Here is a 27,235-nt window from a genome sequence, read left to right as displayed (position 1 = left end):
GCTGGAAAATGTCTATTTATGTACAAGATTTTAGGTTAGAAAACGAGGAGCCTCTTTTGTGATCCAATGAGCTGGAATATGGAATTATGGATGTATCACCGGAGTAATGTAAAGATGTCATTGCTTATTTAGGAAATCACATCTTGTAGGATACACTCAATGGGGGACATTTATCAGGATTCGTCTGATTTCACAATGTGATGCCAGATGGATATTTATCCTCAAAACTTTATCCCCTTGTGGTTTGAATAAAAAGTTGAGTTTCACTTGTTTTTTATGAAACACTTCTAAAAAATATCCTGAAACTTAAGAACACCCGACTTACAGACGACCCCTAGCTACAAACTGACCTCTGGATGTTTTACTGTACTTTAGCCCCAGGCTGCAATAGACAGCTATAACAGTTATTAAATGTGTCTGCAATTAGGTTTTAGTGTTAATCCTGGTTCTTATGACAACCAAAATTTTTTTAAATCCATTTGTCACACGGATCAAAAATTTTTTGGCTGGGATTATAATTATAAAATACAGGCGGTCCCCTACTTAAGGACACCCGACTTACAGACAACCCATAGTTACAGACGGACCCCTCTGCCCACTGTGACCTCTGGTGAAGCTCTCTGGATGCTTTACTATAGTCCCAGACTGCAATGATCAGCTGTAAGATGTCTGTAATGAAGCTTTATTGATAATTCTTGGTCCAATTACACCAAAAATTTTTAAACTCCAATTGTCACTGGGGCAAAAGAAAAAAAATTGTCTAGAACTTCCATTATAAAATATACAGTTTCGACTTACATACAAATTCAACTTAAGAACAAACCTCCAGACCCTATCTTGTATGTAACCCGGGGACTGCCTGTATACAGTTCCGACTTATGTACAAATTAAACTTAAGAACAAACCTATAGAACTTGTCTTGTACGTAACCCGATGACTGTCTGTATTAACATTTACAGTTGTTTGTCTTGTTCCTTCTCTTATGTAACAAATATGCATTACTTTTAACTATATAAACTGACAAAATTTTGTTATATATGATTTTTGTTAGTGTTAGCTAGATCTAACATTTTAGTGGATCAGGGGTTAACATGATAGACATTTCTTGTTCCCATTTTCTCTGTACTATTGACGTGCCAACAACGGGTATGTCTACTACTCTCTTAGCACTCTGTTTGCCTACACAACGCGTGCACAGCCGTCTTTATCTCATATCATCATCCCCTTCCCTATGTTACACTTTGGCAACTTATTAATCATTGCAAACTCATTAAAAGGGAATGCACGTTGAACAATTTAAAACATTTTGAACAATTTAAAATATAAATTTAATATAAAAGGAAGGACATTTTGGAAATATATCTCTATCTCTACAGGATATTCTCAGATTGCTCAGCTTGCAGCTGACAAGGGTAAGCACCCAACAATTAGGGGATTTTTTCAGCATGTTTATTTTGATACCAATTCTTGAACACTAAAAGATTTATGCTGATAGACTATTTGATCCTCGTAGAATTATTTGTGTTTTAACTGCCACGGATGCCAATTTTTTTGGCTGAATGTTCTCAGGTTCTTACACAACACTATGGCAGGAAGAGTTTGGCTTACTTTTGCCATGTGGCAGCCACCCTCCAGATACATCAGATGGTCTAAGCCTCCTGATATATCAGGCAAGGCAGGGGGTCATGTCTTCCATCATGCACTGGTGCATGATAACCCCCCCGATGCATTTATACATTGGAGGTCCTGTTGTTAAAGTCAGCTTAACAGTCAGCTTAAGAGGGTCCTAGATGCTTTTACTGAAAGATCAAATGACACATTTTGTAGAATATATTGTAGAGATGAATTCTTGATCCAGGGATTTTTTTATTAGCCGTTCCAAAGAACATGGCTGGGAATTGTGACTTCCCCCACCAATGACATCTCCACCTTAACTGGGTGTTTATTGGGCCACTCTCAACCAGCAAAGCACATTAATTATTTCTTATACCAGGTCTGGGCAGGGCCTGGCATAGAACTGTCAGGATGCATGACTGGAAGGCTGAACCGTATACCCGGCGCCAGCAGTTGATAAATCCCCTCCCCCCACAGAATACAATAGCAAATTGTGTAACATGTTCTACAAAATAAATAATACCATAGACAAAGGCCAAGGGGACCCTGGGGAGAACATTCAAAATCTATTAAGGTAAGGTTCATTTCTAAAAAGCAGCTGGAACAGTGATGTTTCCTTCTTCATTTCTTACAGGATTGACATATAAATCAACATGGGATATACAGTTCAGTAAGTATGAACATAAAAAGCATTTTAAAGATTTTAATAGATGTTTCATTCTCCAAGAGATTTTAAAAAAAAGTTGAAGTAGTTGATGCTATGACCACCGGGTCACTACCTTTTGAATTGGTCCATTATAGGTGAAAGTTGGTCTACAGGAGACAGGAGACAACCAAGAGATACTTTAGTAATGGGGTCATGTCTGGCATCATGAGTGTAGAATCAGTGGTCAAAATGTAGAAGGGGGCCTGAAGTACAGGTTTAAGAAAATCTTGGACTCCAGTCACACTGTATAGGTTGCAGGGAGTTTTTTATTGATACAAACTATTATACGTGACGTTTCGGTCAACAATAGACCTTTATCAAACTCTGTGGAATATAGTACAAAAAAGAAGTGCATGAGGAATGTTATATAAACACCAAAAAAGCTATTTACATATATACAAATGAGTCACAAATATATTGCGATATTGACATCAAGAGTGCATCAAAGTAAAGAGGGAGCAAACTCCAAAATAGGTATTACAATACAGCAATAGCAGTTGTCATGGAGTCACAAAAAATGTTAAAGACAAGTGGTGGTTACAGATACAATGGTCTTCATAGGTTCATGAAAGGCATATCTGGTCCAATCTCAGAGAAAATACCTGTGGGAAATACAATGCAAGGTCAGCATACCAGTCTGTAAAGTAGAATCAGTAAAGGGAGGTATGCTTGTAGCAATGTAGCGCTGCCCAGAAGGAATAGCGGTCTGTGCCGCTTAGTGGAGTGTGGCGCTAGTCTCCTCCTGCTGGCGGCGGCTATTTAAAGCCCAAGCCGTCATTGTGGGAGTGTACTTCCGGTATAGGGACGATTGGACCAGATATGCCTTTCATGAACCTATGAAGACCATTGTATCTGTAACCACCACTTGTCTTTAACATTTTTTGTGACTCCATGACAACTGCTATTGCTGTATTGTAATACCTATTTTGGAGTTTGCTCCCTCTTTACTTTGATGCACTCTTGATGTCAATATCGCAATATATTTGTGACTCATTTGTATATATGTAAATAGCTTTTTTGGTGTTTATATAACATTCCTCATGCACTTCTTTTTTGTACTATATTCCACAGAGTTTGATAAAGGTCTATTGTTGACCGAAACGTCACGTATAATAGTTTGTATCAATAAAAAACTCCCTGCAACCTATACAGTGTGACTGGAGTCCAAGATTTTCTTACACTATATGGGATTGGGACCCTCTCCAGTGCACCTGCATCGAATTCTTGAGTTAAGTGTGCAGCCAAAATCCAATTTTTAAACTGAAGTACAGGTTTGTGACGAACCTAAATTTAAGATAATAAGCAAGATAAGGTCAAGTAAAAAATAAAAAGTAAATTACTTGTTGTTCAATGTTCAAAATGTAGAAGATGCCTGTTAGGAAGAAGCAGCCTAAGGGCTCATTCAGATGGCCAGATTTCTGACTGTGATCTGGCCGCACCAGATCACAGCCACAATAAAAGTCTATGGCTCCCTTTTCCTATGAAGGGAGGATGGGTGAGGAGCACTCACCTCCCGGCCCTGTACTCACCCGTGATCCAGTCCAGGCGAGCACATGGCAGTCTGAATGTACCCCAATAACAAATACTACTCAGGAGGTCTGTTGAGGGAGTGAGTTCAATTTATGGACAAGTAGATCCCAATACTTGTGGGCACCACACATCTTTACACAACTTGCTACTATCAACCAATTCTCATATGCTATCAACCAACTTTAGTTTCTCTTGAAGCCAAATCTAAATCCGAACAAGATAGAAAAAGGTTGCCTAGTTGGCTAACTCACTTTTCAAGTCAAGAAAAATACATCCATAAATCGGTAAGAAATCCAGCAGAATGTACCAGTACCATAAGTAAAACGTAACTTTTAATAATTACTGATAAAATAAGTTCACAGTGAACCACAATAGTATGCACATCAACCATCTAGTCAGCAAAAACACATCATAAAGGGAGCTCGTTCAGACCTTCAACAAGTCTTGACTGACACGGTCCCCAGTAATACCTCACTGGGGGTCATTTACTAAGGGCCCGATTCGCGTTTTCCCGACGTGTTACCCGAATATTTCCGATTTGCGCTGATTGTACCTGAATTGCCCCGGGTTTTTGGCACACGCGATCGGAATTTGGCACATCGGCGCCGGTATGCACGCAACAGAAATCGGGGGGCGTGGCCGAACGAAAACCCGACGTATTCGGAAAAACAGCCGCATTTTTTTAAAAAATTGTGTCGCGAAAATTTCACTCACCTTCATCCTGGATAGGCCGGTGTATTTCGAGGCATTCCAGCGGACTTCAGCGCAGCAGCGCCACCTGGTGGACGTCGGAGGAACTGCCTTAATGAATCCCGGCCGGACCCGAATCCAGTGCAGAGAACGCGCCGCTGGATCGCGAACGGACCGGGTAAGTAAATCTGCCCCACTGTGTCTTAGTGCATTCCTGTATAGTACATGACACGGTGCATCAGCTCAAAACCACGGGCCAACATTAATCTGGACAGTAAGGAATAATAGGGTGGATCTCACCAGTCTTCGATGCGCCGTCTCCTGGTCGAGCAGTACTGGTCCGGAGGTACAGGACCTATTAAGCCCTACGATCGCTTTGTAGCCTGACCCCGCAATATTGCTCCCGCCCTGACAAGGACAGTCCCAGTACTGTCCCTTACAGACCCTGTTAGTCCCTAATATGTTTTCCCTACGCGTTTTGTACGTCGTGTGACCCACTCATCAGGGGAATAAAGTAATGTAGTGGACTATGCAGTCTTGATGCTAAGTATGGCTGAAAAAGCTCCACATCAAAGGGTTAAAATGAATCAAAAACGAGCAGTGGCCCGTTTAATACAAGTTATACTAGTATGATGGCTAGATGTAGTGGCATGGGCCCTTACATGGGGCCCATGAGGTACTACTGGGGACCGTGTCAGATGAGACTTATTGGAGGTCTGAACGAGCTCCCTTTCTGATGTGTTTTTGCTGACAAGATGGTTGATGTGCATACTATTGTGGTTCACTGTGAACTTATTTTATCAGTAATTATTAAAAGTTACGTTTTACTTATGGTACTGGTACATTCTGCTGGATTTCTTCTTGAAGCCAAATCAGTGCAATATCTCAAGATAAGGGATGAGGAGACCCACTACAGTTCAAGTTTGGCCTAGTACAGCTGAACGTGAACCTCAAAATTCCTTTTAGGTTCGGAACTGAAACCCCCCATTTAACACCCGTGATCAGTGCTGGAACCAATCGTGGGTGATAACTTTTTAAATGCCGCAATCAATGTCGCCTGTGTTTGTATCTTTTGTAACTTTTTTATCTTTTAAAACCCCCCCCCCAAAAAATCTATCTTTCAGAAAAATTTGTCTCATGGGCCATAATCTAACATCTGTAGCTTGTTTTATACTTCGGTGTGCAGAGCTCTCTATAAGGTGTTATTTTTTCAGGAGCAACATTGATTTCTCTTTGGAGACTTCTTTCAAATTTATATTGCTGTCAAAATGTTAGAAAAGCATCAATTTAGACATTTGGATGACTTTCCTTTTCCAATACAGAATTTCCAATGAGATAATCATTTTTCTATTTTATAAGATTGGAGAAACCTAATATGTTATGACTTCATTTATTGACATTAGCATTATAGGGACAGCGGCCTTATAAAAATATGATATACTTTATTAATATATTTAATTATAGCATCTTTAAATATTTGTATTGTCGGCCCACTTAGACCTTAACCCTAGGGGTTCTGATTGATCATGCAATATAAACTAATACACTTGCAATAGTGTTACTTTACTACCATCACACAGAACACATTGGGGCACATGTATCACAGGTCTGGCTTTATCAGTCTGTTTTTTTAGACTTTTCTTGGCTTTTCTGCTGGTCAGATGTTTCTTAGCAGTTTTTCCTTATTGATACATGTGGTGTTTGATTTTTAGTGAATTTGCAACTTTTTAACACAAAAGTTGCAATCAGTTTCCAAAATTTCGCAATTAATTCTGAACTAATTTCTACACTTGGTCAGGGGCAGCCATAAATTTACGGCACAATTTGCAAATTTCACATCCGAATTCAGATGATAACTCAGGGAACACTGCAGAAAACTAGACATTGGCGAACTTTGATGCACAAAAAGAGTCGCAAATGAGCACAAGCATCATGTAAAGTCTCCAAAATTAAAAAAAGGGCAAGCCAAAAGTTTGATACATTTGTCCCATTGTCATACTGACCATCTCCTGAGGTGGCGCTGCAGGGAAATTGAACACTTACTCCTTAGTTGGCCCTTAGATTAGAGCTGATCACTGAAGGTCCCATTAGAAAGACACCTTGTGCGGCTATTATTATAAAGGAATCTGTCTGTATGTGAGACTTTTAGGAGCCTCTTTAGCAGCAGGTCCTGTTAGGAGTCTACAGATGGAATATTTTGATATTATTTTCACTATAAATTTTTGTCCTCAGATGCAGATGGAGAGCAATCAATGACAGGTAAATGTACTGGAGAAATGTCGAGGATACTATTTTGTGATATGATGAGATGGAATATGTATTGAAAAGTGTAGATGTCAATTCTTATTCAGGAAACCCCATCTTTTAAGATACAATTTATATCTTTACTATGGAAGTCGTGTTATTACAGGCAAAAAAACAAATTCATAAAAGACTTGAAAGATTTCATATGATTATGGACTCATCAAGGCTTATAAGTCTTGATGAATCAGTCCATATAAGCCTATGCAGGTCCACTACTGGTGGAACCCCGAGCTTGGTGGCCCCCCAGCCCTGCATATGTTGTACAGAACCATCACAGTATTTCATACAGACATTCAGCATAAGGCATTTCATAATCACATCTATGAAAAATAAACCGTCCTGTTTATTTTTATATACTGTAGATGCTTTGGTTGAATGAGAACACACATAGGGGCTCATTTATTTACCCGGTCCATTCGTGATCCAGTGGCGCGTTCTCCGTCATTGATTCGGAGCTTGCCGGGATTCACTTAGGTTGTGCGCCCAATATCCACCAGGTGTCACTGCTGTGCCAAGGTCCACCGGAGTTCACCTTCTTTGTTCCGGTGAATATGAGTGCTATTCTTGCGTTAAATGCTGTGTTTTTTCCGAATCTGTCGGGTTTTCCAATGGTCACGCCACCCAATTTCTGTCGAGTGAAAGCCGGCACCGATGCGCCACAATCCGATTGCGTGCGCCAAAATCACAGGGGAATTCGTTGCAAATCGGAAATATTCGGGAAACCCGACGAAAATGTGTGATTCGGACCCTTAGTAAATGAGCCCCCTAATGTCTAGATAACCAGTATCCTTTGTCATTTGTGCCCCTGCGACCCATATCCCATGTCAGCGCTCCGGTGTGCGCGCTCCTGTGTCCCAGGGCGCTCGCGTCAGCTCTGTAAAATTTAAAGGACCAGCGCACCGCTAATTGGCGCTGGCCAGCTGCTTGCCGTTATAAATTCCTAACTCCCGTGCTGCCTGTCCTGACCTACTGCTACATTCCTGACTATGATCCTGTGCTGCCTGTCTCGACCTCCTGCCTGTCTCCACTCACGAGTTTGCCTTACGTTTCTGTACTACGCCTTGGCCGCCACCGCGGACAAAGTTGCGCCTGTGGAACGACCTGATGGTCCAATCTTCTTTGCGGCGGCTATGGTGAAAACCTGGTACCACTTAGACTCCGGTACCTGGTGTCGGCTTACGTCATCATCCACGGTGGTACAGAGGATCTACTACCACCGATCCTGACATCCTTTCCCCCTGAGTCTTCTCTCTCATACTCCGGAGCCCAATCACAATGTAGCATCTTTCTACTGCCTGAGGCCTGTTACTCAAAGAGCTAAGATGGTGTAAATCAAAGCCAGATGCCAGTCATCAGGTTACTGACAGGGCTCCAGAGACTATAACAGTCCATGGCAAAGGCTTCAAAGATACTATGTGTCAGCTGTGTTCTAGATATTTGGAAATTGATATTTTCATGTATTTGTACAGTATGTTTGACTCTAAGCCTATGAATGAATGTCATCCAGCCAAGTAAATAATATTAGTAATTTTGTCCCAATGTGCCAGCTCATGTTCACAGCCCGATACATCAAGAGGCATCCGGCAGCAAAAGTCGCCGGCAGCAGTGAGTGCGCAGGCGCGGGGACAGTAACGCCCTGCGCCGACCCACTCCCGGCCGGCCGGCCGTGCCCTCTGCTCGGCCGGCCGCGCCCCCCACTTCACGCTCCTTCACGCCCCACTGGCATGAAGGTGGTGGATCGGGGCAAGTAATTGCAAAAGCTAGCAATAAGCTAGCATTTGCGATTACTTCAGGTCCTGATAAATATGCCCCCTGGTCTTTACAACAGGATTAATTATATGTTCCTGCTGCCGTTGCCACCAATGGAGTCTCCTGGGGCTAAAGAGCTAAAGTTTAAATTTTCAAACCTACAGAACACAATAACAGAATCTGTAACATTTTCTTTTACAATTTTACAAAATATTAGATATAGACCAAAGGAATTAGAAGCAGAACAGATCTCATTTCTATAACTTAGTTTCCAGGAAGTTCTGCTTTCCCTATGATCAGGGAACATTCACAAGGAAATGGGGAAACTCATGTAATAAAAAAATGATAAATTCATATAATATATATCTTTTTAAAAAATGAAACAGTGAGATGTTTTTTCTTCCATTCCTACAGGAGAGATGTATGGAATGAAATGGAGCGTGAAGAACAGTGAGTGTAATAATATAATAAGGGTCTGTTTTCAGTGCATATAATAAATTACAACCTTTTAGTAAGTTTAGAATTTTAATTTCTAATATATTTAGGAAAGTTGTTTCAATGCCACAACCACCGGATCACAAGCTGTTGTACGCCTCCTGTATAGGTTACATACTGTATCACCAGTGGTCAGCAAGGAGACACTTCAGGAATGGGCTGAGGTCAGGGCTGGTATCATGAGTGTAGACCCAGTGGTAGAAATGTAAGTTGGAGCAAAGTCAAGTGTTGAGTATTGAGGCACATTTACTTACATTCCCCCTTTAGTGCGTTGTCCGAAAATAATGCACTGTGCCGCAATTCACAAAGATCGTGTGCCCGATATCCTGCATGTGCCGCTTCCCCGCTGAGGTCTGACAGAGTACACCTTCTCTTTTGTGGTGCAAGTTAAATCCCGCGCTCAGTCCCAATCAGTCGGATCGGCCGACAGCACGCCCCCCCCTTAGTAAATGTGCCCCATTGACTTCTGTATTCTGCAAAACAAGTTAACCATGAAAAAACAATATAAATGGGTTATTGACGTAATCGTGATGACCCATAAAATAAAGATAACACATTATTTTTATGGTATGGTGAGCGTCCGGGGAAAAAATGCTAAAAACCATAAAGAAGAATTAATTAAGAAGAATTAATTTAACTACCACCAAGAAAGAGTTAATAAAATCTGATTATTAGCTATTGAACCCCCGGAAATGATCTACCTGAAAAGTGGATCTCATCCACAAAAGAAAGAATACCCATATGTCCAAATTTAAAAAAAAACAACATTTTGTAGGCTGTAAAATGTGACAATGCAGATCTGCTCTAAATGGCTCCTCCTTATGTTCTATGCCCCACCACATATGGGGAATCCTCACACTCGGGAGAAATTGGGTATCAAACTTTGTGGAGTTTTGTGTCTTTTAATACTTTGTAAAGGTTAATTTTTTGGCCAAAATTAATACATTGTCTAAAAAAAATAAAGCTTGTAAATTACACCTCCATTTTGTTTTAACCCCTGTGAAACATCTAAACGGTTAACACACTTCTCAAAGTTGATTTTTCACTGCTATTTAGGCCTCTCAAAGCCACTTAAACCTGAGCAGGTGCCTCTAAATAAAGGATTTTGCAATTTTCAAAAAAAATTTAAAAATTGCACCCACAATTCTGAACCTACTAACAACCTAAAAAAGAGAGAGGATCCATAAAAAGCCGATATACAGCAGTCATTTAGGAAATGTTAGTCATACAGTTACTTGGGTGCTATGACTATCTGCCTGAAAAGTTGAACATTTTAAACTTTGAAAATGAAGTATTTTTAGAAATTTTTGAGAAATTTACATTGTTTTCATAACTAAACACTTACTTACTTTGAAGTACAATTTGTGACAAGAAAACAAGCTCAAAATCCCCTGGATATGTTAAAGCGTTACAAAGTTTTAACCTACTATAATGACACAGGGCAAATTTAAAAAATCAGGCCTGGTCCTATAGCTCTAAAATGGCTTAGACCTGAAGGGGTCTAGTTCTGCTCCACTTTCTTGATATAGAAAGTGAAGCCTCCTGTCTTTTACCTCATTAACCAAAGATTCCTGACCACAAAATGGCCACCGATGGAGGGTCATGTGATCTCTAACTGTCCATTAACAATTTATGGTCAGGAATGTCTAACTATTATTAGATTTTTTATGGGAAATTACCTAATGTCCTGCCCCCTCAAACTCTTACACACACATTAAAAAAAACAGGAGGTATAGTTGCTAACCCATTTAAGTTAAAGATGTGATATATGTGGTCATGATATACACAAAAGTGATAATTACTTCTGTTCTCATTTCAGGTGAAGAATCCGCTGAAGGTAAATGTACTTAGGAGATTTCAATTGTCCTGAAGATTTGATGATAAACTCGGGGAAAACTTTTGTGGTGTCTGTTTATGTAATGATTCATTCCCCACCACTAGGACCTGGTTGGTCTTTCATGGACTCCATTCTCCATATTATTGTTGTAGTAGTCATTATCCTAGAGAGAACATGTCCTACTACAACCCTGGAGATGATCGATCAAAGGGTCTAGCTGCCTCTCTTTCCTTATCTTCTTCAACTACCTACCTGACCATCCTCATCCTCTATGTTACATTCACTGCAAATGGTTATTAAAAATCCAGCAGTAGGACATATGAATCCCAAAATCATGCTATTAAAAACTATATTTCCTCCCGCAAAAAAAATAACCTCCTGTAGCAGAAAGGTCCACAGTCTCGCTGCTGTTACAGACAAGAATCCATCTCTATGGCGATGGCAGAACCACCTTTGTTTTAGATGTAGATGATGTCCTCTGTCTATAGTGATGGTAGAATTGTCTTTTCGCTAAGAGAAGAGGATGCCCCCTGTCTATGGTGATGGTAGAACTGCCTCTCCTCTAGGTGTAGATGATGACCCTGTCTATGATGATGGTATAATTGCCTCCCCTTTAGGTGTAGATATGTCTAATTGATATGCTGATGATAGAATGGCCTCTCCTCTAGGTCTAGAGGATGCCCCCTGTCTATGGTGATGGTAATACCTCCTCTCCACTAGGTGTAGAGGATGTCCCCTGTCTATGGTGATGGTAGAACCTCCTCTCCTCTAGGTGTAGAGGATGTCCCCTGTCTATGGTGATGGTAGGACTGCCTCTCCTTTAGGTGTAGATAATGATCCTGTCTATGTTGATGGTAGAACTGCCTCTCCTCTAGGTGTAGATGATGACCCTGTCTATGGTGATGATAGAATTGCCTCTCCTCTAGGTGCAGAGGATGCCTCCTGTCTATACTGATGGTTAAGCTTCCTCTCCTCTAGGTGTAGATGATGTCCACTGTCTATGGTGATGGTAGAACTTCTTCTACTCTAAATGTAGATGATGTCCGCTGTCTATGGTGATGGTAGAACTACCTCTCCTCTAGGTGTAGAGGATGCCCCCTGTCTATAGTTGTGGTAGAACCTCCTCTCCTCTAGGTGTAGAGGATGCCCCTGTCTATGGTGATGGTAGAACCTCCTCTCCTCTAGGTGTAGAGGATGCCCCTGTCTATGTTGATGGTAGAACCTCCTCTCCTCTAGGTGTAGAGGATGCCCCCTGTCTATGGTTATGGTAGAACCTCCTCTCCTCTAGGTGTAGAGGATGCCCCTGTCTATGTTGATGGTAGAACCTCCTCTCCTCTAGGTGTAGTGGATGCCCCCTGTCTATGGTGATGGTAGAACCTCCTCTCCTCTAGGTGTAGAGGATTCCCCTGTCTATGTTGATGGTAGAACTACCTCTCCTCTAGGTGTAGAGGATGCCCCCTGTCTATGGTGATGGTAGAACCACCTCTCCTCTAGGTGTAGAGCAGTGATGGCTAACCTATGGCACTGGTGCCAGAGGTGGCACTCAGAGCCCTTTCTGTGGGCACTCAGGCCATCATCAGAGATGACTCCAGGTATCTTCCTGCAGTCCCAGACAGCCCAGGACTTGCTGTGCACAGAGGTATTTTAAAGTGACAGCGCTACCTGGGACTATTTTCTGCTATATTAATCCTGAGGGTGCTGGTATCAATGAAAACTGTGACAGAGAAGGGAGTATAAATCACAAATTATATTTCTGTGTTGGCACTTTGCGATAAATAAGCGGGTCTTTGTTGATGTTTGGGCACTCGGTCTCTAAAAGGTTCGCCATCACTGGTGTAGAGGATGCCCACTGTCTATGGTTGTGGTAGAACCTCCTCTCATCTAGGTGTAGAGGTTGCACACTGGTCACAGGCCTAGGTATAAAAAGCTTTTTGATCACTTTTTGTGATCAAATGCTTTTTGTCATCCGCCATGGAATTTTTGTGGTTAAAGACAGAGGAGAAGGCCACAATCGATAAATTGGCCCTTTCCTCGTCAAGGTTATGCCTCAGAGGATAATTAATGCATTTCCTTAATGCAAAGTAATTAAAAAAAAACACCCCCCAAAAAATGATATTAAAAAACTAAAACAAAAATAAACACCAACTCACTAAAATACCCCACCCCTTTAAAAATAAAAATGTAAAATCACCCTTTATTTTATGATAGTATATATCCTATAAGACAAAAAATGGAGGCGGTGACTGCTGCTTGAAGCCTGGCAGTCACTGCCGGCCTCTGGTATGGGAGGGGCAGTCCGGGGAAGAAGCAGTGCCTCGGACCGCCCCCTTATGAATATGCCAGACCGCTATAAGCTTGGTCCAGTGTTCTGAGGCTATGGCGCTGCAGTGTCTGCTAGCGTTATTGGAGGGTTCCAATAAAGCTAGAAGTTTAACACTGCTAAAAATGGGGTAGCGCTAGGAGCTGCTTACTTTAGTAGCATTTTTTTTGTTGACAAGTCCTTTTAAACCCTCTAGGAGGTCATTAATAAAATATAAAAATGAACTGGCCCCAATACTGATCCCTGTGGTCCCCACTGGTAATTCAACCCAATCTGACAATGTGCAATTAATGATGAGCCTCTTATCTTTTTGACTAAGCCTTTTTGCTGACCAAAAACAGATTATCCCCTAGTTCCAGCGGTTTCATTTTGTGAATCCATCTTTTATGAAACACTGTATCAAATGCCTTGGAAAAGTCCAGATACACTACATCCACAGCCTCTCCCAGGTCAAGTCTAGAACTTACCTCCTCATAGAAGCCTTAGATGAGCTGTTGCTGGGTTATAGGTTTTTGTACAGTGAGATACTCCAGGATAACATCTCTAACAAACCCCTCAAATATTTCCTTCACAAACAATGTTAGACTCACAGGTCTGTAGTTTCCAGGATCACTTTTTGTATATTGGCCAGTCCTTTGGAACAGAACCTGTCCTTATTGAATCTTCAAATATTAAAAACAGTGGTTTATCTATCAGAGTACATAGTTCGTTACGTACCTAGTGGTATATGCCATCTGGGCCCAGTGCTTTGTCTATTTTAGTAGTTTTCTGGTGGTATTGAACTTTTTCCTGATTTAAGCACCATGGGATTCTCCTGTGTAAAGACAGTGAAGGAGGTGATGTTCAGTAGATTGCCCCTATCCACATCTCCTTCTACAGTGACCCCCAGGTTATTCCTCAGAGGTTACACACTCTTCATTTTCACTTTCTTGTCACTTATACAGTATATTTGAAAAGAACTGTTTGGAATTACTTTTACTTTCAACCAACCTAGCTAGGATTTTGAGAAATGAAATGAAATTTTTTATGAAATAATGTAATAGTGTAAATAATGGCCTTGGAGGACAGACATGTTTGGTTGTTTATTATTACAGGAGGATTATCTGTATCAGTTTGGGTATCATATGACAAGAGTTGGCTGAGTAGTAAGTAAAATAAGTTTATGTTACCCAAACTTTCTGGGTAGATGATGTCTAATGTGTGATAACTTAAAGGGGTTGTCTGAGACTAATTAAAAAAACAAAAATGGCCAAAGGAGGGGGCTGCTTAAAAAAATAAAGATGTGCTTACCTTGCGGCGTCCTCGGGTGTCCCACGCTGCTGTTGCTCCGGGCCATGTAAATAAGCATGGCCGCAGGAGCAGTGCTGGACTCAGCTTCCGGACGGCCATGGTCAGCCACGCCCACGCGTCCCTATTCACAGCATTGTATATGCGGGATGGATGGTTGTCTGGTCCGGCCGGAAGCTGAATCGAGCGCTGCTCCCGCGGCCGTGTTTGTTTACATGGAGCACAGACCGGAGTGACAGCACCCTTTGTTTTTTTAATTAGTCTCGGACAACCCCTTTAATATTTAAATTTCCCAGCGATTCTATACAGTTGATAACTGCAATGTGATATAGTCAATTTATATTATATTATAGTCTTAACTTGGGCCATTTATATTATTGGGAAATAATTTGGGATCTCTGAGAACAAACCAAGAGTCTTCCAGTAAAACCTGCTGTCTGCATTCTAAATAAACAATTACATAATATTAAGAAATTATATCAATTTCTCTCTTTTTGTTTCAAACAGCAGAAACTCAAACGAGTGTTGAGGCACCAGTGCAGTCAGGTAGGGGGCACCATCTAATTTAAGGACACATGGGGGGACATTTACTTACCTGGTCCAGTCGCGATCCCGCGACGCATTGTCCGGCGCTGATGTGGGTCTGCCGGGATTCACTAAGGTCGTGCACCCGATATCCACCAGGTGTCGCTGCTGCGCCGAGATCAGCCGGAGTTCACCTTCTTCGTCCCGGTGCATGTAAATGCTGATCTTGCGAAACAAATTTTTTTTTAAATTCCGTGTTTTTTCCGAAACCGTCGCTTGTCCGATGGCTACATCCCCAGATTTCTGTTGCGTGAAAGCCGGCGCGTGCGCCAAAATCCCAGGGCAATCCGGCGCAAGTTGGAAATATTCGGGAAACCCAACGAAAGTGCGGCGTTCGGACCCTTAGTGAATGAGCCCCATTGGGGCACATTTACTAAGGTTTGCATAACCCATTTCTGTCTGGTTTCCCGAATTTTTCTGTTTTGCGCCGCATTACTTGGGGTTTTTGGTGCACGTGAACGGATTTTGGCGCATCGGCGCCAGCTTTCATGCGACACAAATCGGGGGGCGGGCCGTCGGATGATCCGACGGATTCGGACAACGCACGGGATTTAACATCTCAAATTGTGTCGCAAGCCATGCACTCACATACAGGTCCGGCGGACCTCAGCGGGAAGCAAACACATGTAGGATCTTGGGCGCACGATCTTGGTGAATCGCAACGGACTTCATCTTCGTCGGACTGTCTGGATCAGGGATCGCGACAAGACCGGGTAAGTAAATGTGCTCCATTGATTATATATTTTGCTGTCCTAAATATAATATATCCTGCGATGAAACTGCCTTGATCGGTTTTTTTTGGATGTCTTTATTGTTTTTGTGTTTTCCTGCTTTCCTCCCCTCCTTCTACAAGTCAGAACTTTGTATTGAGTTTGATGTTTCCATGTACAGATCTGTATGAGGCTCATTATCTGTAGGAGAATATGTAATTCCTAGTGGATAATACCATGTAATGTATAGGGGAGCTGAAATAAAGCTCCAAATGTAGTGACATTGATGAAAAAAATGCAGATGCGCAAATTTTTATGGACGTAGTTTTCGCGGCTTTCACTGCACGTTCCAAATGACACATCCCCTACATTTTTTGGGTTGCTGCACTCATTGGGGGAGATCTATCATTACAATTTGTCTTTGACTTGGTTGCCTATGTTCAATTCCATTTTGTTACCTAAAATCAATAAGTGAGTCTATGGGGACAAGTATCTTTATTTCTGCTCGTTTAATTGTCTCTTCTTTTGTCGTTTTTGCGACTATTCACAGCGACTTTTGCTGTTGTTTTTCATGTAGACCTCTGTTTGCACCTTGTGCCTTATGTATCTTTTTTTCCAGATGTTCGTTGTGACTTTTCACTTCTGTTCAGTTTTTTGCATATTTTTTCGTGACTTTTTAGGTGCAAATCTGCACCTGGTCCAGGGCAGGTGCAGAGGAAGGATTTTTTTTTTCATGGACCTTGTTTTAACATGTAAATTAGTATTATTTCCCATGCTTTAAAGCACATAAACCTGCTGGGTATTGAAAGTTTTGGCTGCTTTTTTGGTGTTTTTTTTTTTAATTTTTGCATTAATGTTTTAGAAATTTATTGGTTACTTCTAAGGGAGAAGTCATATGTGGCATTAACATAAGCATTTTCAAACACATCACAACAGTGGAGAAGAGCAGATTTGCTTATTAAATGGCTGTTAACATGGTGTTTACAAAACACACGCATTATTGAAATATTAACATATGTTAACAACGTGTTAACAAATGCATCTATCAATGCTATGTTAACGTGGGCATTAACATCGTGTTAACAAATGCATTTTGTAAATGTTGACAGTAATGCAATTAGGCAAATCTCCTCTTCTCAGCTGTTGTGATGCGATTGAAAATGTATGCATTTATGTCACGTGTGACTGCAGCCCCAGATGTCGTCATCTCCCTGGGGTGTGACTAGAGGGATTTAAAAATGTAGACCATGGCCTCAAATCCAAAATTTACAGTAGAGTCCACTACAGCATATGACTCCTCACATGGCTTGTATCCTCTCCTGCATATAACCCCCTCACATGGCTTGTATCCTTTCCTGTATATAACCCCTCACGTGGCTTGTATCCTCTCCTGCATATAACCCCCTCACATGGCTTGTATCCTTTCCTGTATATATCCCCTCATGTGGCTTGTGTCCTCTCCTATATATAACCCCCTCACATAGCTTGTGTCCTCTCCTATATATAACCCCTTCACAAGGCTTGTATCCTCTCCTGTATATAACTCCTCACAAGGCTTGTATCCTCTCCTGTATATAATTTCCTCACATGGCTTGTGTCCTCTCCTGTATATAACCCCTCACATGGCTTGTGTCCTCTCCTGTATATAACCCCTCACATGGCTTGTGTCCTCTCTTGTATATAACCCCCTCACATGGCTTGTGTCCTCTCCTGTATATAACCCCTCACATGGCTTGTATCCTCTCCTGTTTATAACCCCTGACATGGCTTGTGTCCTCTCCTGTATATAACCCCTGACATGGCTTGTGTCCTCTCCTGTATATAACCCCTCACATGGCTTGTATCTTCTCCTGTATATAACCCCCTCACATGACTTGTATCCTCTCCTGTATATAACCCCTCACATGGCTTGTATCCTCTCCTGTATATAATTTCATCACATGGCTTGTATCCTCTCCTGTATATAACCCCTCACATGGCTTGTGTCCTCTCCTGTATATAACCTCTCACATGGCTTGTATCCTCTTCTGTATATAACCCTCACATGGCTTGTATCCTCTCCTGTATATAATTTCCTCACATGGCTTGTATCCTCTCCTGTATATAACCCCTCACATGGCTTGTATCCTCTCATGTATATAATTTCATCACATGGCTTGTATCCTCTCCTGTATATAACCCCTCACATGGCTTGTGTCCTCTCCTGTATATAACCTCTCACATGGCTTGTATCCTCTTCTGTATATAACCCTCACATGGCTTGTATCCTCTCCTGTATATAATTTCCTCACATGGCTTGTATCCTCTCCTGTATATAATTTCCTCACATGGCTTGTATCCTCTCCTGTATATAACCCCTCACATGGCTTGTGTCCATTTGGATTTGAGACATTTGCAACTAAAAGTCAAAAGTCGCACCTGCCAGAACGAGCCTGTGTCGCGATTCACTAATATCCTGCACTCAGTGCGAATTAGTCCGGATCGTCTGATGGCACATCCCCCAATTCATGCTGCATGGAAGCCAGCACAGCTGCACCAAAATCTTGTGCGACACCTGTTAAATACCTGTGCAAGCCGTGCAATCCCTGAAAAAGGTGCAAAGTCCGCCAAAAGTGAGTAGTGTGACCCTTAGTAAATAAAACCCATTGTGCACCAAAATATGCGCCTAATCGCATGAATATGGCACATTCTAAAGTGCCTCCACACTGTACTTTTTTCATTTCGTGCAATAGAAAGTCGCAAAACAGCATTTGTACCACAACTGTGCCAAAACAACGCCAAACATAGACAAAAAACCCTGATGATAAATTCCCCCCACTGAATTTTAAGCTTTCATATACTTAGAAGAATCAGACATTGGATTCTATGTCTAGGACCTTCATCCAGAAAAAAAGACTGAAACAGAAACATGTTTTTTCTTCGATTGCTACAGGAGAGATATTTGGAACAGATTGGGTGCTGAATTACAGTGAGTATAATAAGTATCTGTCATCATAGGAGAGAATAAAACCTTTTAGTAAATTTATCTTTTTTTTTTTTTTACAACCAGTAATGTGAGCAGATCCTTACCAGGTCCGGATTAAAGGAGGGGCTCATGGGGCTCGAGCCCCGGGGCCCCCACCACTTTCACTTTTTAAGGGGCCCCCACCAGTTTCGGACAGTCAGCAAGTCAGCTCAGCTGAGTCGCTGTCTCTGTGTGCAATGCGCAGCGCCCCGTGGCCACCCGCAACACACATATGGGTCTAGGATGACAGCTGTGTCAGTGAGACACAGCTGCCTTCGCTGGGGGAGATAGCCGAGATCGCCATTTTCTACAGGGGACTGGCGGCTAAAGTTTACAGGGGGCTGGTGGCTGTATACTACAGGGGGCTGGCAGGCTATATACTACAGGGGGCTGACAGGCTATATACTACAGAGGGCTGGCAGGCTATATATTTCCAAAAACATTGTTAGAAGGGCCCCCACCAGTTTGCGCCCAGGGGCCCCCACCACCCTTAATCCGGCCCTGATCCTTACTGTTACATAAACAACGCGAAAAACTGAGACACAACTCTGTTAGACATATAAACAAGCTGTGTATGCTACAGTTTTAGCTATGCGTAATGAGCGTCATTTAGGCACAGATCACAGTAAGAAACAGTAAGGTATCATCATAAAAAACATTTATCGAAGACACATCCACTATCAGTCAGATATACAGATTTTGGTGGGGCCCATGGAGATAAAATCCCGCATTCCAAACTTGGTCCTATGTCACAGAAGCTCTCATCACTGCCTCAGCCCTTCAGCCTGCCAAGAGTACCTCTTAGGCCCCTTTCACACTTGCGTTTTTCTCGTGTGTGTTCTGCGCGTGCTTTTGACGCGCAGAACTTGCATTGCACTCTGACCCATTGTAATCAATGGGCTTTTTCAGACTTGCATTTTTTTCACGCACACAGGCTCTACTTTTGCAAGTCACGTTAGTGAAAAATGCACCAAATGGAGATCCATCAAAAACGTATTTCACTCTGAGACACTTGCAAGTGCAATGTGTTTTTCACTGATCAATTGCCATAGAAAAGATAGAGCTCAGTCCTGAGTCCTTTTCACGCACATTGGGGCACATTTACTTACCAGTCCTGTTGACGCCGCCGATCCAGAATTTCCGACATGGATTTGGAGCTGCCGCAAATCACTAAGATTGTGTGTCCTATTTCCTACATGTATCCCTTTCCCGCTAAGGTCCGTCGGAGTTCACCTTCTTCTTCCTGGTGAATGTGAGTGCTGATCTTGCGACACAATTTCATTTTTAAATTCCGCGGTTTGTCGGAATCAGTTGGGTTGTCACGCCCCCCGATTTGTGTTGCATGAAAGCCGGCTCCCAATGCCCCACAATACGATCGCGTGCGCCAAAAACCCGGGGCAATTCAGGGCAAAACTGAAAAATTCGGGAAACCAGGCGGAAATGCGTCTGACGGACCCTTAGTAAATGTGCCCCATTATCTGCCCGTGAAAAACGCATCAAAATTGCTTTGAAAAAACCCCAAAAATGCGTGTGAAAAACGGAGACACTGAACAAACTCTGAATGAAAACTGATTGCACTCTGATGAAAAATGTCAGTTTTTCACTGACCAAACCCTGATCGCACCCTGATCAGACTCTGACTTGATCTGCAACGTAAGTGTGAAAGAGGCCTTACATTTGCCTTGTGTTACCGTTCCATCTGGCTCAGCCTCCTTATAGGCAATTTGATTTCTTCCATGGTGAGATTACTATAAACATGTCGGGGGGGGGGGGGTTATGTTGATTGATTTTAGCTCAGTTAGAGGATGGCTCGTGAATTTATACGAGATATAGCGGCACGATCTAACACTTTCCCTCCCTTTCCCCTCTTTGATGAAAGTGTGAGACTCATAGGGAAGGTGTATGTATTTAGGGATCGGAAGGAAATATAGCTCAACACCACCAAGCTCTCAGTAAAACGGAGATAAATTCGATCTAAGTTGCTAGTGAGCGATTTGACTTCCGGAGAATTAAAGGGAGTCTTTACTACTGTACATCAGGTCTGCTACATTTCTGGAAATACTCTACAGCTACGGTGACAAAATATTGTCAAATTACAAACATGTATGCCTGACAAATCGATATCCATACTCTAATGATGGTTTTAAACTCACTTTCCATGGTATGAGAACACTTGGTTTTAATCTACACTAACAAAAGTGAAGTTTTATTGATTAAGGGAAGGTTTAGCCGCCTAATTGCATTTTTGTGTATGTAAAGGTATTCACCCTTGGGGCTCACGAAAAAGATGCAATCAACACAGACCCATAGTTCGTCTGAGCAAAAAGCCACTTTATTTGAGCAGATAGTTGTATTTTATACACACCAAAATAGGCATATTCCACATATAATTTTGACAAAGGTATGTACCAAACTAATCTTTACTGACAGGATGTTAGTTTATTTTTCAGAGTGTTGTAAAACATTTAATCAGGAATGATACAGAAACTTTTTAAAGGGAACCTATCACCAGGGACCTCATTTTCACTAAAGACAGGTTACAGAACCCTATTACACCTGCAGTGCACATCTACCTTTCTGCTAAGCATTTGCATTGGAATATGAATGTGTGTTATAACTTACCTTGCATCCTGACAGAATCATCTATGTAGTCCCAGGGGTTGGGCTTTGGTTTGGAAGCATTTCAAAAAACAACATGTGACTTGTCTATGCTACAGACTGCTCAGCTCTTGGCCCCCACCTTTGTGCTCCTGTACAGCTCCTCCCTCCTGCTCTTTCACAGAGCTGACAGCCTGGTGAGCTGACATCAGTGGGGGAGGGAGGAGCTGTACAGGAGCACAAAGGTGGGGGCCAAGAGCTGAACAGTCTGCAGCACAGACAAGTCACATATTATTTTTTGAAAAGCATCCAAACCAAACCCCCTGAAATAAACTAACATCTTCTCAGTAAAGATTAATTCAGTACATTCCTTTGTGATGATTATGTATGGTTTATGCCTATTCTCATGTATATAAAAGCCAACTATCTGTTCAAATTAAAAGGGTATTCCCATTTCTACAAATTAATGTTATTGTTTGTAAAATAAAAAATTATACAATTTTCCAATATACTTTCTGTATCAATTTGTCTTGGTTTTCTAGATCTCTACTTGCTGTCATTCTATAGAAAGCTTCTATGTTTACTATCAGTGGATAGAAATCTGTCCATGGTCACACAGGTGCACGGCTCGTTATATCACACGGCTCTGATTACTCTCTATGACACTAACGAGCCGCGCACCTGTGTGACCATGGTCAGATTTCTGTCCACTGGAAGTAAATATAGAAGCTTCCTATAGAATAACAGCAAGCAGAGATCTAAAAAACCAGGAAGAATTGATACAGAACGTACCTTATATACTCGAGTATAAGCCTAGTTTTTCAACACAAAATTTGTGCTCAAAAACCCTAATTCGGCTTATACTCGAGTCAACTAAAAAATAAAGTCAAAACTCACCTTTCTGACATCACCTGTAGGTCCTCTTCTGTCTGAGACAGTCTGAGACAGAAGAGGACCTATGGGGGACGTCGGAAAAATGAGTACAGTGTTATTTTTCTTCCTACTACAGGGGCTGGGCAGGCTGTATGCTACAGGGGCTGGGCAGGCTGTATGCTACAGGGGCTGGCAGACTATATACTGGGAGGCTGTAACCAATGCATTTCCCACCCTCGGCTTATACTCGAGTCAATAGGTTTTCCCAGTTTTTGTGTTGAAATTAGGGGTTTTGGCTTATAGTCGGGACGGCTTATACTCGAGTATATACGGTATATTAGAAAATGGTATAACTTTTTATTATACAAACAATAACATTAATTTTAAGTATGCTTTTTGCACAGACTAACTTGACAGGCTGCAATTCACAAAACAACCACTTTGGGCCGCACATAGACACATATGGGTTGAAGATCTTGTAATAACATTACAAGGATCTCCATAAGGATATTCTGATACACCACAGTCTATTGATAAAGGTCCCAAAGGAAGGACAAATTGTGATTAGAGAAAAGCAAACCTGCCTATCTAGCAATATATCCTGGTCACGCAGGATAGACAAGAACCACAGACCCTCTCATCACTAATTGGGATTAGATTATTATTAAAATATATATTGGGGTTTGTGCGAACAGGAGATCCCCTTTAATGTTCTATTACAGGTTATTATATGCTAAGTTAAAGATTTTAAAAATGTGCACATTATATACACAAACTGATAATTCATTCTTTTATTCATCTCAGGTGTAGAATCAACTGAAGGTAAATGTAATTATGAAACATCAATTGCATTCAAGATATGATGATAGGAAATCAGGAACGATCAGTTCTGGTATCTTTTCCCATAATTCCCCACCAACACATGGTCTTTCCGGGGCTCTGTTCTTCGTCCTCTAATCATAGTAGTAATTTTCCTAGAGGACATGTTCACCAACAACACAGAACTTGTACCGATGACCCTTCATCCATTTGCCCAAATACTGAAGATCCAGAATCTGGACTAGATTGAAGCCTGAATAACTATGACACTGACTTAGTCCACTGACATATCTGCCCCCTACCACAGACCAGCTAGGAGAGTGACATAGGAGAATTCTTATTACTCTATTATTTCTAAGTCATTAGTTTCCTTAAAGGGAACCTACCACCCCGATTCTACCTATAAAGGTAGAAGGGGTGGTAGGTGGATGGATGGGACGTGAGGATAGCCCTTTTTTGGGCTAGTCCTCACGTTCCGGGTGTCTTTTACAAAACTTTATTACATCTATATGCAAATTTTTTTATGTGGCTACTGGGGCATGGAGTAGCCGGACATGAGGCTACTAGTCGCGGCTACTCCACGCCCCAGTTACTCCGCCTACCAGATAATCTTCGGCGCGCAGCTCCTGGTAGCTGCGCGCCCTCGTCCGGATCCCCTGCATTCTGCGCATGCGCAGAACGCAGGCCTTCGGCTGCGCGGCTCCGGGGCCGGAACTACTGCGCATGCGCAGTAGCCGGGGGACTCGGACGAGGGCGCGCAGCTACCAGGAGCTGCGCGCCGAAGATTAACGGCTACTAGTAGCCTCATGTCCGGCTACTCCACGCCCCAGTAGCCTCATAAAAAAATTTGCATATAGATGTAATAAAGTTTTGTAAAAGACACCCGGGACGTGAGGATTAGCCCAAAAAAGGGCTATCCTCACGTACCATCCATCCACCTACCACCCCTTCCAGCTTTATAGATAGAATCGGGGTGGTAGGTTCCTTTTAAATCGACACAAATTTAGAAGGTATTGAGACAATTTAGTAATTTGTGGATAATAGACTGCATGACCAAAGAGGAGAGATATAATTTGTTATTAATTCTTACAGAAGGATTATCTCTATCAGCTTCACTAAAAGGGAAACCTTTGGATGTCAGTAAGTATAATAAATATATGTTACACCAGTAAAAGATGACGTCTAATTTCATACAAAGTAACATTTTAATTTGCAATAGATTTTATAGAATATTATATTGCTTATATATGTTATATCACTGTATAGTCTATAGTGTAACTTGGATCATATATACAGTAATGTTCTGTATTTGGGGATGAGTGAGAACAAACTAAGACTTTTCCAATAAAACCCATTTAGTGAATTTTCATTAAAAAGTTGTAGAATATAAAGAAGTAATAATAATTTATCTGATTTTATTTCAAACTAGAAGGGGTTTTTAGAAACAGCTGCCAGGTAGAGGGCATCATCTAATATGAAGTATTTGACCTGACACAAGGATCATATCTTGCATATAAAGTTAGAGATAAGTGGATGTCCACATAAGGTCCAAATTCATATTAAATCTTTATTGATTAATCCAAAAAATTAAAAACATTTTTAAAAAGCACACATCAGGTGCATAACACATACTACAGGACCCCAATACCCTGCCACATATACCAATTTTACAGTAATACCAGTATTTATTTAGGTAACAAAATGTTTAAGTACAAGTAATACAATAATAAATCCCATAAGTATGGTGTACAAAACATATCTAAGAGATGGTACAACCAGAGGTTTACCTACATAATCGCAATATCAGGAATCAGGCATCAGGTATTGGGGTCAAGGGTCCCCATGTGTTTCGCCTGTAACCACAGGTTTCTCAGGGGTAGTGCACAAAGTAAAGGATAAAGCATTTATAGTGTACTTAGCCATCAGAGTCCGATGCGAGTCAACTACGCTCAGCACTCCGCGTGCGTGTCAAACGCCGGAAATGGCATCAAGCGTCCCAACTGGGATGCGTGTCAAAATACCGGAAGTGACGTAACTTCCCGGTTGAACGCTCGCTTTGCTAAATACAGCGCCTGCGCTAAGTAGACAACAATCCAGATCAATGGTTATCTCTCTAGGATGAGCACGACTATACGGGTCGGACTCTGAGGGCCATAAGAAAGAGTAAGAAGAAAAGCAAATGTTGTACAAAATAAACAAATATGAATAATAATAAATAAATATAATTATAAATGTAAATACAAGTACGCTGAAGGTAAAATATGCCATAATTTATGAATATACAATTCAGAAGACAGGAAGGAAAAGGAAGGAAGGAGGAAGAAGAACCCACAGGTAAACATTTTTTTCAATGTAAATAGATGTGATGGAAGACGATGTATCAATATATACTTATCATAAGCACATTCCAAATATCTATGAAACCTAAAGAGGCCTCACAGAGTACATAAAGCAGAATTGGAGTTGATGGTAGTCCAGGTCGATGGGTGATGTGGTCAGAATGAAAACACTGGGTTTATTTGTTGAAAGACGGTTGTCCTGATGGCTATTAAGGACAGAGAAATGCAGAGGACATCTGACACAGGTTTATACAGTGATGATACCAGGTCTAGTCACCTATTATAAATATACAAAAACATTTCATATTAATACCACAGTTAATGTGAATAAAGGAGGGAAAGTACACACACCAAACTGGACGACCCTCAAAGAAGAGTGAAAAACATTGATAAATATGGTGTGTGTGCGCAAAGATGTTGGTATACATTGGGGGAAAGTAAGCCAGTAATAGAAACAGGCCACAAGCTCGAGTAGCACACTCACGATCCATATCATGAAGAGGTCCAGTAAAAACCAAAGTTGAGGAAGAGGACCACAGTGAAGTGAACAGACTAACAGACTAAGGAGCTCCTTACCGCGATTACCTCCCCTGGGGTTCCAGATCATTGGGCAGGAACATATCAAGACGTAAATGACATCCTTCGTCTTACAGTTGATGTAATCCCGCATCTGACCCTAAACAGATTTTCAAGAACAAAGTAGTCTGCACCTTAAATACAGCATTAAGTTGTGGCATTATCAACAAAAAAGAACACAAATTTCTTACAGTGGATGATCCAAAAATTCCGACTATTTATATGTTACCCAAAATCCACAAGTCCATGCAAGAACCACCAGGTAGGCCTATAGTCTCTGGCATTGGAAGTTTGAATGAAAAATTATGCTCTTAGGTTGATTTTTTTCTGCAGTCGCTGGTCATCAAACTTCCTGCATATGTACGTGACACGACACATCTGATCCAGCAGATAGAACAACTATCCATCCCTACTAATGCCCTGTTGATTACACTGGACGTCGAGTCTCTTTACACCATGATAGGTCACCAGGTGGGTCTTAAAGCGGTCAAGGAGGGGGTCACTGGATCATCGACACGATTCTTTTGTGTTGGACCTGTTATCATTGATTTTGCACCAAAATTATTTCACCTTCGACAGATCCTACTACAAACAGGTGTCGGGGACGGCCTTGGGTGCACGGCGCGTTCCTCATACGCCAACCTATTTTTGGGTTGGTGGGAGGAGCGTACTGTGTACGAGTCGGCCGCTTTTGGGTCAGGTGTGGTAGGTTGGTATAGATATATTGATGATATATTGTTGGTTTGGCATGGTTCACAGAACTGTTGTTTGGAATTTATCCAATTCTTTAATACAAACCCATGGAAAATCAAGTTTACCAACCTGATCTCGGAGATATCAATAGAGTTCTTGGATGTAAAAATGAACATAGAAGGCACCCGTCTTACAACAACACGTTTTAGGAAACAGACTGCAACTAACAGTCTTTTATCTTTTACTAGTTTTCATCCTAAACATCTAAGAGAAAGCATCCCGGTGGGACAGCTCCTCCATGTCAGACGAAACTGTAGTAACACTGCTGAATTCCATAGACATGCCAAGGAGCTCACAGAACGTTTTAGAGCCAGAGGATATCCCAAGAAGGTAATTTCGAAAGCTTTTGTGAGAGCAAGGGACAGTGACCGAAAAACCCTACTGTCACCAAAGGCACGGGACACAGAGTTCCAACCATGTCTCATAACCACGTATAACAACCAGTG

The 27,235-nt window shown here is 41.6% G+C and overlaps 1 protein-coding gene across 1 annotated transcript in view; it reads left to right on the top strand.

The window, feature by feature from the left end:
* The window catches only part of LOC140065875 (uncharacterized), a 40,316-nt gene that overhangs the window by 3,062 nt on the left and 10,019 nt on the right, over nucleotides 1–27,235 (top strand). Inside the window, exons 4-13 of the mRNA XM_072113435.1 lie at nucleotides 1,377–1,412; nucleotides 2,249–2,284; nucleotides 6,773–6,799; nucleotides 9,008–9,043; nucleotides 10,908–10,925; nucleotides 14,340–14,390; nucleotides 15,040–15,078; nucleotides 18,760–18,795; nucleotides 23,107–23,124; nucleotides 24,214–24,261. Of these exons, the coding sequence (XP_071969536.1) occupies nucleotides 1,377–1,412; nucleotides 2,249–2,284; nucleotides 6,773–6,799; nucleotides 9,008–9,043; nucleotides 10,908–10,925; nucleotides 14,340–14,390; nucleotides 15,040–15,078; nucleotides 18,760–18,795; nucleotides 23,107–23,124; nucleotides 24,214–24,261 (345 nt within the window). The remainder of the gene's footprint in view (nucleotides 1–1,376; nucleotides 1,413–2,248; nucleotides 2,285–6,772; nucleotides 6,800–9,007; nucleotides 9,044–10,907; nucleotides 10,926–14,339; nucleotides 14,391–15,039; nucleotides 15,079–18,759; nucleotides 18,796–23,106; nucleotides 23,125–24,213; nucleotides 24,262–27,235) is intronic.

The sequence above is a fragment of the Engystomops pustulosus genome, chromosome 6 (genome assembly GCF_040894005.1).
Source record: "Engystomops pustulosus chromosome 6, aEngPut4.maternal, whole genome shotgun sequence".
Lineage (NCBI taxonomy): Eukaryota > Metazoa > Chordata > Amphibia > Anura > Leptodactylidae > Engystomops > Engystomops pustulosus.
Note: the sequence above shows the minus strand (reverse complement) of the source record. Positions and strands in the feature narration are given on the sequence as shown.